Genomic DNA, 15,461 nt, shown 5'->3' with positions numbered 1-15,461 from the left:
ACTCTGTTCCCAGAAAGTAGTCCAAAGCAAAACTACCCACCATATTGGCAATGCCAACCTCACAGAATAACATATTATAGCTAATGCCCCCACACAAAAACCGGAGAACCAGTGAAGTATTCTAAAGGTCATCTGAAGCTAAAATATTGTAAGAGTAAACATCGATACAAAGGTAAAAGTTCTCATACAGAGACAAAAACATACCACTTTAAAAGACGAGAAAAAATAATTATCCAAACTAGGGAGGAAAAAATAACATAGTTAATAAGCAATGCAGAGGAATCTTCACACTGGTTAAAATTAGTCGACTTCCTCCATCTAGCTGCCATCCGCATCAAGCTTTAGACCTTCCTTAGTGGGAGAAACAAGTTTCTTTCCTTCAAACTCCTTCAGCTGGCCCACAACATACTCATCAATGGCATCAACCATGTACAAGTCCTCAATAATCACCTCATATCCCTTCTTCAACTTTTCAAGGAATGGGGAGTTCTCTACGGCCTTCTTGCTCTCACCAGTTATATAGTAAATGTCTTTTGACCATCTTTCAAGTGCTTTACATTCAAGTGCTCCCTCCAATCATTTGTGAGGCTCTTTTAAAAAGCAGCATATTCTTCCTAAGAGATCTCCACTGGTTTCCTCATCCAGATGGGATTTTGCTTGTTCATTAAATCCCACTCATGTGACACTTCCCTGATAGTTGTCTTTTTCTTTTCGTCCTCCTTTTCTTCATCAACCTCCTCGACTTTGCCTTCCTCATCTTTCTTCTCTTCCTCATCCTCATCATCAAAAAACTCCTTCTCCGTTGTCTTCTCGACCCAAAAATAGATTGGGTAACTAATGAACTCTGAATGCTTCTTGATCAGATCCTTGAGTCTGCATAGCTCTAAGTACTCAAGCTGGTCCTTGAGGTAAAGGGTCATTTTTGTACCCCTGCCAGAGGCTCACTTTCATTTATGGTGATGGTGAATGAACCAACAGCTTGTGATTCCCAAACATACTGCTCACCATCATTGTGTTTTCTGGTGATAATGAATTCTTTGGTACCAGATCTAGCCATGGTTCCCAAATTATTCACCAAATCTGCATAAACAGTAGCACTTAACCATTCAGCACATGCATTTATTTAACTGACAATTTATGGTCAAAGCGTTGTAAAGAATCTCAACAGCTGTCGATGATGGTCAATGTGCTATTGTGCTGTTGGTTTTATCAGGTATAATGTGGATGAACAGCTCCGGTTGAGCATCCAGCTTGCTCTTATCAGTCAAGCCTTTGAAGCGAATTTTATCCAGAGCCTGCATATTACATTTCACATATCAGTAAATATACTTTTCTGTGTTCCACATTTTTCAGACAGAGTCTTAAGATTACGCATTTACATATGGTTTTCATTAGGCAGAAAGACGATATACCCATAAAAAATTGAATCACAAGGGTATTAAGATCACACAAAGCAAGGGACTCGTTCAGAAGTAACGGAATGATATTTGCTAAAACACATACCAGTTGGCACCAAAAATATGACAACACTATTATTCTATTAAAACAGATGGAGTATTAAATTATATACGTATAAGAATATAGGTTAGAGCAGTTTTTAGCTTGTTCAACTTATAGCAAAGTATGCACTATTTAGCAATAGGACTTATGCTTAACAATCAGTTAGACGAGTGATTCAGTAAGATAATTAATGGGTAAAATAGCTAGTATTTCTCAAAACGAAACTTGAGCCAAGGACTTGAGGCATACACCCATCTAGATTAAGGGTTGCACATCACATCTTTCAGAGAGAAGGAAAGAACCAAAGTGCAGGTCTTTTATGTTCTCTATTGCATGTATGATGTACATTCGCATTCTAGACCTTAAACGCACATACTATATGGCTTAGAGCACCAAAATTAAGATTCATACCAGCCTTTGCAGTAAATTTGTGGAGTAAATAAACATCAGGGTTGAAACAAACTTAATAAGCTTGTAGGAGCTTTTACATTCATCATTTCCATTCAAACCTCCTTATATATTCCCACTAAAAGAGTGATCTAATAGATCACAGCTATTCTGGCACATAATTGATAAAGTGGCAGCAAAATATAAGATAAAAAAACATACTTGAAAGTTGAAATGGTAAACAAATCACACAGCGGCAAAAGAAGCAATGAAAGGAAAGCAAGAAGAAGAAGAAGAAGAAGAAGTTGTTGTTGGTTCAATGAGCGGAACTGATCCCAAGTCAAAGAGGACATCGAGGGTCTTCGATACAAATCTGTATTTGACCACCTGTCCAGATCTATGTAGTCGATTTCGGTGGTATACCGGTGGTATTTCGGTTTTCGGTCCTCCACTGGTATACCGGTATAGAGTTTTGTCTACAATTTTGGTACCGAGATTTTCGGTGAAATTTACTGAAATCTCACCGAAATCGGTCAAATTTCAGTCCAAATTTCGGTGGTTAACCAGTTTTTTAGATCTTTTTTTATATTAAATTATTTTTCTCCAAACTAAAAAACAACATAAGAAACACTAAAATTTTGAAGCATTAACACTATTCTATCAAATATTGACACTTTTAAGCTTGACTTTGATATTTAGATTGAGTATTAACTTAATATACTTGCTTTTTGTGTGTATAATTGCAATCTTTTTGGTATATATATAATTTTATATAACATTTTTCATAATATTACGATTACCGAAATACCACCGAAATAACCGATATTTCAAATACCAGTCCTTGACCGAAACACCGAAATTTTCGTTCTTAACTACTTAGGTCCAGATAATAATCACAAGAAACAAGTCCTCTTCTCTTTCTCCCTCAACAATTCCCAAAAGATCGGAAGGAAGCTCCCCGGTAAAAATATTCCAGGTGAACTTCCTCGTAATGCTCTCGAGACTCACTTGGTACTTCAACGACCACTCATAATACTCATCCATCATCTTGTAAACCTCCACGTAGTCGGAATAGACAAATTTGAGTCTTTAACTATACAAACAATCACCGGATGTGAACAGCTTGTATTTAAGAGGACGCGACTCCGCATCAAAGGTTAACAAGGTTGGTATGCTTGTAACCAGTAGACCATTTACATCCAATTTGTAATGCACGGCCCCAATTGCATTGAGCCAGTGAATGGCATCATTACAATATATTCCCGATGAAAAGTTTGGACCACTTTCAAAGGAAAACACTGCACCACAATCCTTCCAATTATGTGTTTCTGAAGAGTAACTGTACAGATGTCTTAATCCAGAGCACATGACGGTGTAGCGAGGTGATTTGGTAGGATCGTACACCAACCTCATGCCATGAATGGATCCCCAAAAGGGACATTGCGGGATTCTGTTGAACTGATTTAAGCATGGATTGTACACCCAATATTCCTCAGGACGGTCAAAACAGAGTAGCAACCCATTACAAGACTGCACAATTTCAACGTTCAGGAGCCAAAAGGGAAGGGGGTGATCAGCTTAGGAGAAATTGTGATATCAAACGACACATAAGCATATTCAAAGTAAGCATTTTGAACAGATGAAGATGGAGGTTTCTGAATAAAGGAGACCAGGCGCTGGGTTTAGGTTAGGGATTTGGCTCCGGTGAAGGATGAAACTAGCATCTGTGATTAGTGATAACCATCGCCTAGACACAGATGTGAAGAAAAGAGTTGAGACAACAGGCAATCGGAGCAAGATTTCTGTTAAAAGGTCATCGTCGGAGATGACTTCATGTACAGATGAAGGGACTTGGTAGTCTACTGCACTTGTGAACGGCTTATCTGATGCTCTACCCCCAAAGATAAGACCCTTCAAACGTAAAAAGATTTGCAACAAACTTTGAAAGATTCTTTCCATGTGGACTTGTAATCTTGTTTTCAGGAGAAATATAATTGCCAACTTGTGAATTAACAAACCCGAATGCTGAAATCAAAAAATGAAAAGCAGAGAAATAAGAATTAACAGAAAGGATGAACACTTTTAAAATAAGAACGGTGAGAACACTTAAAAACATCATTTTGATGCATTAAAAGTCCATAAAACTAATATAGTGCTTAACTAATTATCATTATTTAAGTGTTTAACAACACATTGATCCGTCAAAATTAAAAAAATCACGTTTTTTGTTTTGTGCATCCATCTTGGATGCACGTTTATTAAAATGATGCATCCAACAAAAAACGTGATTTTTTCGATTTTGACGGATCAATGTGTTGTTAAACACTTAAATAATGATAATTAGTTAAGCACTATATCAGTTTTATGGACTTTTAATGCATCAAAATGATGTTTTTTAAGTGTTCTCATTTGATTGCTGGAGACAATCAAATAAGAACAGTCTTAAAATAAGAACGGTGAGAACACTTAAAAAACATCATTTTGATGCATTAAAAGTCCATAAAACTAACATAGTGCATAACTAATTATCATTATTTAAGTGTATAGCAACACATTGGCCTGTCAAAATCAAGAAAATCATGTTTTTTTTTTGTGCATCCATCTTGGATGCATATTCTTCAAAATGATGCATCCACCAAAAAACGTGATTTTTTCGATTTTGACGGATGAATGTGTTGTTAAACACTTAAATGATGATAATTAGTTCTGCACTATGTTAGTTTTATGGACTTTTAATGCATCAAAATGATGTTTTTTAAGTGTTCTCACCGTTCTTATTTTAAGATTGTTCTCACCGGAGTGTTACCCTATATATGTAACAAGACCTAAACGAAATTCACTCAGACAAGACGAGAAATAGTTGCAGGCAAATGGAATGAAATTATTAAATTTTCTATAAATCAAACTGCAATACTACTACTACTGCAATAAATTTTCTACGAATCAAACGAAATAAGTAACCGTCACTTGTTCAAATGAAGTAAAATTGAAAACATAAAATCCGGTTTTTCATCAAGACGAATGCCCGCGTTCCTTATTATTATTATGTAATCTATTGTTTATTTTAAACAGGGGAGTAACGAAAATCACAACGTAAATGAAGTAATGGAAAGGTTACAGAAACTGTTAAAACCTTTATTATCAACAACAATGAAAGCTTTTCTTGTTATACTAGTGATGATACTATATTCAGACAACTAAAAAAGAAACCAAAAAAGATAGTTCTATTTCAGTCAGGCATTTTATCGAACACATTCCCAACATACATATATAACATTTTGAATTGCATATATATGATTAAAGTCGCACCATTTTCTATTATACACGCAGAGACAAACAGACATATGAAAGCGGAAAATATGAACATTTTCATTTGTTACAACTTACCTTCAATAACTAAATGGGGTTGACGACGGTGGTTTCTAGGTAGCCGGCGGTAGGGTTTTGAAATCAGAAATTAATTTGGGGGTGGGGGTCAGAGTGTGAGAGAGAGATGGAGAGTTTTGGGAAATATTTTGAGAATCGAGTCAGTGCATCAAAAATTCAAGAGAAAGGTTTGGTATGACCAAATAGCCTTGTGACTTTCGTTGTTTGTTTGCCTTGTATCAAAATAATATAGGAATTTTTTTAGAAAGTAAATGATACAAATTGTAACATATAAACTGGTGCTTGTGATTTGGGAGCGTGTTGTGTGATATTTTTTTTTTCAGTTGTAATGCCAATTATTACTTTACCGGAAATTTAATTTTAAAATTTGAGTTTTTCGATTTTTGAGGCTTAATACTATGTTTTCTTGGCTTGTATTGCCGGAATCGATGCCAACACCGATTAATCGAGCTCTTGACGTACTATACCATTTTCCGGCGAGATGTGAAACTCCTTTTTGGTTATTCCAGCGAAGCTATGTTTTCTCCGTTTAGGATTTGAATGACAGTTGGTTTTGGGGCTTTGCATCTCCTTGTTTGAGGCTTTACATGTCCTTGTTTGGGAATTCATTTCATGGTCGGGCATGGGTAACACATAACTAGTTAACTTCATCAAGGTTACGACCACTTGATCTAGATTGTTTTTGTTTCTTATTTCACACCTCAAATATATATGGTAAAATTAGGATTTACTGTTCATCATTACAATCGTTGTAATATTGTATATAATAGTAATGATATTTTATATAATTTAAATGTTGCATTAAATTTTACACTACAGTATGATGTTTGTGCATAAAAAGAAGTCTTTGAGCGACTTAAGAGTTACGACCCCTTTGACCCGTATCCGTTTTGACTAGCAACCCGTTTGAGATCAACATTGTAGGCTTGTAGCATTAGAGTAAGATGGGAGGGGGTGCGCGAATAAGCTGGCCACATCACTTGGGTCAACGTTAGGCCAGCCATCCTTTGTGTTGGACTATAGTTACAATCACTTGATCCAATTTGTTATATATGTTGGCCCAATTAATCTAATACGTTGGCCCAGCTGAAATTGAAAATGGGAATTATAAACTTAACCAATTTTTAAAATACGTAACAGTATATATACTAGTTATTTACCCACGAGTTGCTACGGGATACGTCTTTTTCATGATATAGTTTTGGACCCAAATTTATGTTAAATATTCGAACACAAAATTTTAAAAGACAACAAAACATGTAATAATAACAATAATAAAATTGTAAAGAGATAATAAGAACGTAAGAGTTAAATATAATGAAAGTTATTATATATTAAAAATATTATATGCATACAAAGACGACTGAAAATAATCATAAACTAAATGTTTAAAAGTAAAGTTGTAATTGTATGAAAGTTGTATGATAAAAACATGAAAACCTAGAAGCTTAATGTCAAAAATGAAAACAAAACTTTGATAAAGAGTAAAAGTTAAAAGATAGAAGCTTTAAAACTTTGGACCCAAGCTTAAGTCAAATTTATTTACTCACATTTTATAACGGCATAAAACATGTATTGTTGTATATTGTAAATAATTGTTGTATGTTATATGTATAAAAAGACAACCGAAAATAATCATAAACTAAATGTTTAAAAGTGAAGTTGTAATTGTGTGAAAGTTGTATGATGAAAACATAAAAATCTAAAAGTTTAATGTCAAAAATGAAAACAAAACTTTTATAAGAGTAAAAGTTAAAAGATAGAAGCTTTAAAACTTTGGATCCAAGCTTAAGTCAAATTTATTTACTCACATTTTACAACGACATAAAATTTTTCGTATTTTGAATTTTTAGTAAATCTTATTGTATGACAAAGTGAGACTTACATGAAATTTCATGAGCCATATGACCATATCAAGTCATCATTGAGCTTATGTGTCATGTGACAACTAACATAGTTTATTTGTTATTGGTTTATAATTTTGGATTTATTGTAATGTCAAAAGACAAATTTGAATTTTGAACTTAAATTTGTATTAGATATTTAAATATCTATATTTGAATTTGAATATTTTATATGAAATTTGTATGTTTGATGTTTGAATATTTTTAATTATTAGTATTATCATTTCTACAATATAAAATAAATTTCATATTGGAAATTTGTAGTTTTTTACATACAAAATGATCAATATGTCTTTTAATTTTCACCTATTTAGGTTGTTATCTGTCTTAAAATTACATACATTACCATATTTAAATTTTTAACAGCTCTATATCAAATAACTACACTAATCACTGCCGTCATCATTTCAATATCTTTGAAAACGTAAATAAAAGTTGTTTTATATATTAGCTTTGAGCCTTTGAGGCATAAATGTAATTAAACAAACGGTCGTAAATGAGATATAGAATTATGAACATTGAACAACTAAACATTCTGAATGTCATCACAAAAATCATATAACTTATGACAATTTGCGACGATATGATATTATCTCATTCTTTGTTCATACTTAATTTGTTCATTAGTTACAGTTTTTATATGCAAAATTTATCTAACCTTTCCTTTTTTGTTCATACTTACTTTTTATATGCAAAAGTTTATATAACTTTTCACACTTAACCTTTCCATTAATTATTTTAAATATGCAAAAATTTATCCAACTGAACATCACACAAATAGTAACCTGTCATTGATCGCATAAGTAGTAACATGTCAATGATTTATAGTTTAAGTGGTGAGACGCTAAGGCCTTACCTGTGAGATGGATGTTCGAATCTTGTCAAGCAAAAATTCATATTTAACTAATTCCTAGTTGTGAGGAGAGCCTAATGGAGTTTTTTTTTTTTCCGCTTTTGCTCGGCTCGTAGTAATGAGATACGATTGGGACAACTGATTATTTGGATAATCAGTTATTCCAACTTAACTAGTCAAGTTGGAAAGATTTTAACCCTTGAATGAAAATTAAGGGTCAAAATTTAAAACAGATATTTAAATCTCGACCCTTTCCCAACTTGACTAGTCAAGTTGGGATAACTTTAGGGAATTGTCTTCCTTATTTATTGTCGAGTTAGAACCTTACCATTTAATGACGAAGGGTTTGTTTTCATTCAAAAATCACTTGTATAAAAAAACGTAAGTAGTAGCCTAATATCATAATTTATATTTATAAATAGATACGGTGACGACTTAATTTTTTTTTAAGGCCCGGCTCATTACATATAGATTACTGTAAACAGTGTATATAAAAAGATAAAAAAAAAAAAGTAGCTCAATTTATGTTATTGAACTATTATTGATAACATATGTAGATATTGAATAATAGTAAACTTTATAAAAAGCTTTATAGGAGATGCTGTTATAATTACTAACTTACGGTAAGAAAAATAAATTTGTAACACTATGCTCTTATATTGTTAAGATACTTCTGAATAAACAAATACTCACATGATAGACACCACTGTTTTCAAGTAGTCCTCTGCCCTAGTAAAGATGATACGCTCTTCTTCACATCCAACATCCTCATAAAGTTAAAAAGGTACCCAAAACCAAAAAGTATACTTCAAGAATCAAAAACCATTTGCTTTACCAAAAACACACACACCCATCTCAAATTTCCACATTAACCCATGCTCTAATCCACCCAAAAACACAAATCAAAATACCAAACATAAAAAAAAAAGAAAAAAAAAATGTATTCTCAACAACCCATAACAGTAAAACCCTTATCCCCTGTCACATTGTTGTTGCTATTTTTGGTCATAGTCCCACTTACTAAATCTGATAACACAAACTTAGTATACAAAGGGTGTGCAAAACAATCATTTCAAGATCCAAATGGGGTTTACTCATCTGCACTTTCAGCCATTTTTGGAACCCTGATTCAACAATCTTCAAAAGCAAAGTTTTTCAAGACCACAAGTGGAAGTGGGCAAGCTTCAATTTCAGGTCTTTTTCAATGTAGAGGAGATCTAAGCAATCTTGATTGTTACACATGTGTAAGTAGACTCCCAATCTTGATGGACAAACTTTGTGGCAAAACAGTAGCTGCAAGACTTCAACTTTTAGGATGTTATATGCTTTATGAAGTCAATGGTTTTGCTCAGATTTCAGGTATGGAAATGTTGTATAAAACTTGTGGGTCAACAAATAATGGTGGGGTTGGTTTTGAAGAAAAAAGGGATTCTGCATTAGCTGCTTTAGAAAGTGGTATTGGAAATGGAAATGGTGGGTTTTATACAACAAGTTATGAATCAATGTATGTTTTGGGACAATGTCAAGGGGATTTAGGGAGTTCTGATTGTGGGGAATGTGTGAAAAATGCTGTTCAAAGAGCACAAGTTGAATGTGGGAGTTCAATTTCTGGACAGATATATTTGCATAGATGTTTTATTAGTTATAGTTATTATCCTAATGGAATTCCACCCAAGAAATCTTCTTCATCAAATACATATCCTTCTTCTTCTACATCGTCTTCGGGGTCTTCTTCTTCTTCGTATTCTTCGCCTTCTTATTCGTCATCATCAGGTATGGCTAATTGAATAGCTTTATTGATATTTCATATTTGTTTGTTTAGATTGACATTTATGCATTTTGGATTGAAATAGAAGAAGGCAAAATGGGGTAACAAGTTGTGCCGCTAATCTTTATTTTAATAGCAAAACTAGTACGTTTAAAAACTACATTTTGGGAAGTCATTGAGTTTTTTTTGGTTATGAGCTTATCAGCTGAATTTACGGATTTATAGGGCAATAAGTAGATGAAAATGAGCTTATCAGCTGAATTTACGGCTTAAATACTCTTTTTCTTTCAATTTTGACCATAAATATCTTTGTATTATATAATACTTATGAAAGTTATATCAATGAAAAATATATTTAAAACTCAGTCTGTTTTTGTATGACATGTTATATAATACAAACAACAATTTTTAAAGTCAAAGTTGAAGTAGAAGGCTTTACAAATCAAAATTGAACATTTAATGTGGGACGGAAGGTATACATTTTATCGCCTTAATTTGATCTATTTTAAAACTTTTTGATAATTACTGAGATGGGTTTGTAGGAGGGAATGAGGCAAATACTGGAAAAACAGTTGCAATTATCTTAGGAGGGGCAGCAGGAGTTGGGTTCATAGTCATATGTGCAATGTTTGCTAAAAATTTAGCCAAGAAACATGATGGTAAGTAGTTAAGATATAAAGATATGGTTTTACATTTTGTTTATGCTAAATAAGAATGTTACTCATTGTGTAATTATTTTTGGTAATTTATTTGATTAGATTATTGAAAGATGGAGGAGATGGGAGTTCTTTAAAAAGAACCAAAGATCCAATTTTTGAGGTGGCTTCTTTCATTGGTCTCTTTCTATTTCATTAAGGCAAATGGAGGTACAATTTTTTAGTATGGTTTTAGAAAAGGGGATTAAATGTTAGTGTTGATGGGGAAGGAATGTTTGTCAATGGTGAAAAAGATGAAGGAAAGATGTAACTTTTTTATATATTTTTTTAGTTTTATTTTAATGTTGTAAAACATTGGCTCTTCATGGCTCAAAGCCAATGCCATGTGCTTGTTTATCCTTTCAATCTCTTTCTGTCTCTATTTTTGACCCATCATTTTAAGCTATATATATTATCATATCTTTGAAGATATTATATAGGCATGTAGGTTAGTAGTTACTACTTAGTACAGAGAATGTTTTTGGACCCTTAATTGAACATATATTTTCATTCGAGTCGTTACTAGGTCATGCAATTAACAGTTTTTTAGTCCCTCTCATTTGGCGAAAGCCGGAAGGGGTGTCACTAGGAAGTTAAAATTTTATCCAACACTCCCCGACCCGTTTTGACTGTCACACAAAAAGTACCCTTAACCTGTCCAACTTGTTTACTACCTTTACCTTAAGGTTCAAAGATAGGATACCTAGTTCCGATCCAATAAGAGAGTATGCAAACGACATAGCTGTAGTCATAAACGAAAGCCATTTAGCACTCTGGATATTTGGTATCTGGGAAGCTATAATATAAATAGTTCCAAAGAGAAGCATATAAGATTCTACCCTATGTTCACAAGCAGCTTTGTGCCCTTGTTGGTGAAAACAATTTGACTGCTCGATTGTTCTGTTGCCAAAAGAAAACATTTAACAAATTGCGAGGGTCCCCATAGTGATGGAAGTCGACTAGAAGGGTATCAAGTGCAAATAAAAAGAGGGACAAAAGGCCAGCAATCCGTCCAAGTTGTGCCACACTCCAAGATAGTGATAGAGCACCTGATTATACAACTGCTGTTATTATATGTGCAAGAGCTGTTCATACATATCGTAAGGTTGCAGGGCTCAACTACTCTCAATGGGCCCTGATGATGCAGGCTCTAGAAGGATTCAAGATGGCTTGATCTCAGCTCTAAAATCTCGAATATTAAATTAAATTAGTTATAATTAACCAAATTTACTTCAAAAAGTAACCTTATCAGAAAATTATAACAACAAAATCGAACAATTAACTACATTGGCCAATTCCAAATAGCATATCAGATAGGAAGGGAGTTGATGAACTATGATCCACCACAGCATATAAAAGAGTAGTAATCAAAACTGAAATTTTTGAAGCCTCTTTTTTAATGTAAAATTTCTTGTATGCAAATTCGAAGTAACCAAAGCTTAAGCGACCAAGCATACTTTGTGATTTGGTTTATCGATATATAAAGCTTGACTATAGATTAAGAAGGGGCTGCGCGAACGCTTGCCCCAACAACAAATTATGACGTAGGCTTGACCACTTGAGCCAACCTTAGGTAGACGCCCCTCACAAGGTGCAATGGAGGTCACCGACCTAGGCAATGGACCTTCATGATCGTCCATAGACCCCGTCCAGGTAAGTGAGTTTTCCTCGGCTTCGCCTCTCATTTTATACACGATGTTTTTCTCTCTTTTTGTTGCATAGTCGATGTGGGAACAGTAAAGAAATAAATAAAAAAAACACTTCCCGTAGTCCCGTATATGACAATGAAATTTTCACTCATATACTGATGACCTCTATTTTGTAATCACTTTTTAATAAACCCTTTAACTTATTATTTAGTACATAAATGACCCCTAAAACTTGTTAGGACAGATACCAAGTTACCATCACGTACAAGAAAATGTCCCACATAATCACTTTGAGCAGTCCATTAATTTATAGATTAATCAAATCAATACTACTTTTATTTCAAGTTTGAGACATTATCTTTTGAGATAATTAATGGTTCCTTAGATAAAATTATGAGTATATTGAGAAATGTAGTGCATCATATACGTATTAACACTAAACTACTAGAGCCATCATATGGTTTTCTAAAGAGGCTTTTTTCCTAAACAACGTCACTTACATGATCAATATATAATGTGCAGGTGATGATCCATATATAGTTGGCAATGTGTTGTGATCAAGTACACAGATTGTAAAAAGGCAGTGGAGTGGAGCTGTTTTAATTTGTTGCAGGTGAAAGATTGGGCTACATAGATGTAGTATTAGTTATTGTTTTAATTTGTTTGATAATCCCATATTATTGGTCCCGTGTTTAAGTAAAAATTTATAGGGAGAAATATCATAGGGAAAAATATATAAACTTTTGTATATTTACTGAAGATTTGGTATGTTTGACACAAAAAACTTGGAGTTGGGCTTGTGGCTTGTGGCTTGAAGCTGGAGCTTGAAAATGGGCTAGGGGGTTGGGGCTTCTATTTCAACCCTTCTTACACACAAGCTTATATGTTAAAGACCTTTCGGGGCTTTTAAGACCTTTTGAAAGTTGGACCTTATAATTTCAAATGAACAACCAAACATGACTATATAACTTTAACCGAATACCAAACCCAATGGATTGGTATGATTTTTGTTTTTTAAAAACCGAACAGATCGTTTCGGGTTAGATGGACCATCATTTGTTTGAGTGTGGGAAATGAGATATACATGAGTGACATCCCCTCCTTAGAGTGGGCGGTGTACGCTGGTGACCAAACCAGTACCGATCGGTCACTCGGTGTAATACCATTCCTCGCCACCAGTACCTATCGGGAGTGAGGGGAGTGAGGTGGGGAGAGCGGTGCTCAGGTTTAGATAATCCATTAAACTTAATACTAGGTCAAATCATATATTTATTTAGATGATCTAATATTTTTGAATAAACGTATTGAGGAGGTTTTATGGTTTGAAAAAAATAAAATACTTAAAGGATCAAGTCCATATTTTCCATTCTCTAGCGGTCCTCATGTTTGCATTGGGCAAGATAGGCCCATCCCATCAAAAACTCCATGATCCATGCTTACTAAATTGATTAAAACTAAAACAAGCCACATTTTTTAGAAAATTGGATGAGAGAAAGTATACTACAATCTAACTCGTCCGGCCCAAATAACATGAACAGGAAAAACCAACTCTATTTAACCAAGAAATATGATTCAAAGTTAAAACTTTTATGATTTCCAAAATAAAGTAAAAACGTATTACTATATATCTAAAATTAAGTAATCCAAGAGCAAATAGCAATGATCAGCCTAAAGCTTATGAGAAACGAAGATCTATATATAAAAGAGACTTAGATTGACTACGAGGCTAGATCCAAGAAACCAGATTTTGACAAGATAACTTAAGTATCAAACATATATGATTAAAAAAAAAAAAAACAATACTGTCAATACAGTCAGATTAAGAAGAGATAAACTAACCATTTGATGTATCAGAAAAGCCACTTGTGCAGTACTACTGTCTCCAGTTAAAACATTTTTGATGATAAGTTGTATATATATTTTTTTTATATTTAATAGCTTGGGCTTTTAAGCTATATTATAAGCCCCAAAAGCCCCTTGTCAAACAGACACAATATACAAATATAAAGACATGAGTCACATGACTATGTTGGTGGTGATTAAGCAATGATCACTAGCCAATTCTTTATTTGGTGCTATCTATTGTCAAAGTTAGATGATGTAAATGATCAGTTGCAATGCCATACGGATTATGTTCATATATTAATTAATTACCACATATATTTAATAACGATAAACATAAGTTATTTATTTTCAAGCCAAATCTTTAGGCAATCATTCATTCGGATCGAACTAACCATGACCAATGACGCTAAGGACAATGGAAAAGACACGAAAAACCTTTTCAAGCAAAAAGTATGACTCGATTGGGAGAAGCAGGTTAGTACTCAGGATACACATCAAGCCCAGAAGGTAACGGATAAAGAAAGAGCGAGCGTTCCTAAGGCTATTCCCCAAGATGTATATATAGAACATAAACAACTCGGATTCAGCCTAGCTAATCGATCTCTAATTAAATAGTGAAAATCTCTTTTATGTTTGCTTTCGGGATACTTTTGATCAGTATACCACATATATATCTTTATAATGTCCTTATGTATAATTAATTATACATATCTTTGAATGTATAAAATTTTTATCATATAACGATAAAATTTCATTAAAAGGATTTTTTATAAAATTTTTCATATAACATTTATAATAAATCAATATTTTGGAAATCCGACCAGATGTCAAACCGGCTTTCTTAATAAAGAAATAAAAAACAAATACAAAGTTTATACTTATAGTAAGCTATCACAATTGTATGTCAGAATAATAATTATATGAAAGTTGCAATGATATTATGCTTAACTTTAACTTAGATTAACACGATACGCGATATGTAGATTGACAGCTTAGTAAATAGTAATTTACCTTAATTAAAAGTTTAGAACCGTTAGATCAAATGATAATTTCATATACTTTATTTAACTTTTTTACATTTAATTTTATTTTAATAATTTAAATTATTGTTATTTTCTTATTTAAGTGTGTAGACATTAATAACTAATTTTACATAATTTTTATCTTTAAAATAAATTTTTAATTTTTTTACATTAAAGTTTTCTTTATAACACGTTAAAACACAAATACAATGACAATGCAAACATATCCGGTTGAATGAAAGACATCTAAATAAACGAAAACCTTACTTAGCGATGCATGTAATAGATAATGTATCTATTTTTTTTAACTGCCTGGTAATTGTTAACCGGAATAATAAACGACCAATAATGTAATTTGATGTTTTTTAGTGGTTTAATTCTTATCTCGCAAATATTAACTTTTGATAATATTATAAAAATTTAACAATCATTTATTATAAATGTAATAATC

The 15,461-nt window shown here is 33.0% G+C and overlaps 1 protein-coding gene, 1 non-coding gene and 1 pseudogene across 2 annotated transcripts; 1 reads left to right on the top strand and 2 right to left on the bottom strand.

Moving 5' to 3' along the window:
• Positions 1–116: 116 nt before the first annotated feature.
• On the bottom strand, positions 117–1,120 carry LOC122590734 (annotated as a pseudogene).
• A 7,613-nt stretch (positions 1,121–8,733) lies between these two features.
• LOC122592872 (plasmodesmata-located protein 2-like) lies at positions 8,734–10,860 on the top strand. Its single transcript, XM_043765191.1, has 3 exons — positions 8,734–9,804; positions 10,342–10,458; positions 10,558–10,860. Exons 1-3 carry the CDS (start codon positions 8,970–8,972, stop codon positions 10,563–10,565), a joined length of 960 nt encoding a protein of 319 aa, XP_043621126.1. The 5' UTR covers positions 8,734–8,969; the 3' UTR covers positions 10,566–10,860.
• A 1,136-nt stretch (positions 10,861–11,996) lies between these two features.
• On the bottom strand, positions 11,997–12,155 carry LOC122594696. Its single transcript, XR_006323071.1, has one exon. It is a non-coding gene; the product is annotated as a U1 spliceosomal RNA (small nuclear RNA).
• Between the last annotated feature and the right edge of the window lie 3,306 nt (positions 12,156–15,461).

This window comes from Erigeron canadensis, chromosome 3 (assembly GCF_010389155.1).
Source record: "Erigeron canadensis isolate Cc75 chromosome 3, C_canadensis_v1, whole genome shotgun sequence".
In the NCBI taxonomy this organism is placed as follows: domain Eukaryota; kingdom Viridiplantae; phylum Streptophyta; class Magnoliopsida; order Asterales; family Asteraceae; genus Erigeron; species Erigeron canadensis.
Note: the sequence above shows the minus strand (reverse complement) of the source record. Positions and strands in the feature narration are given on the sequence as shown.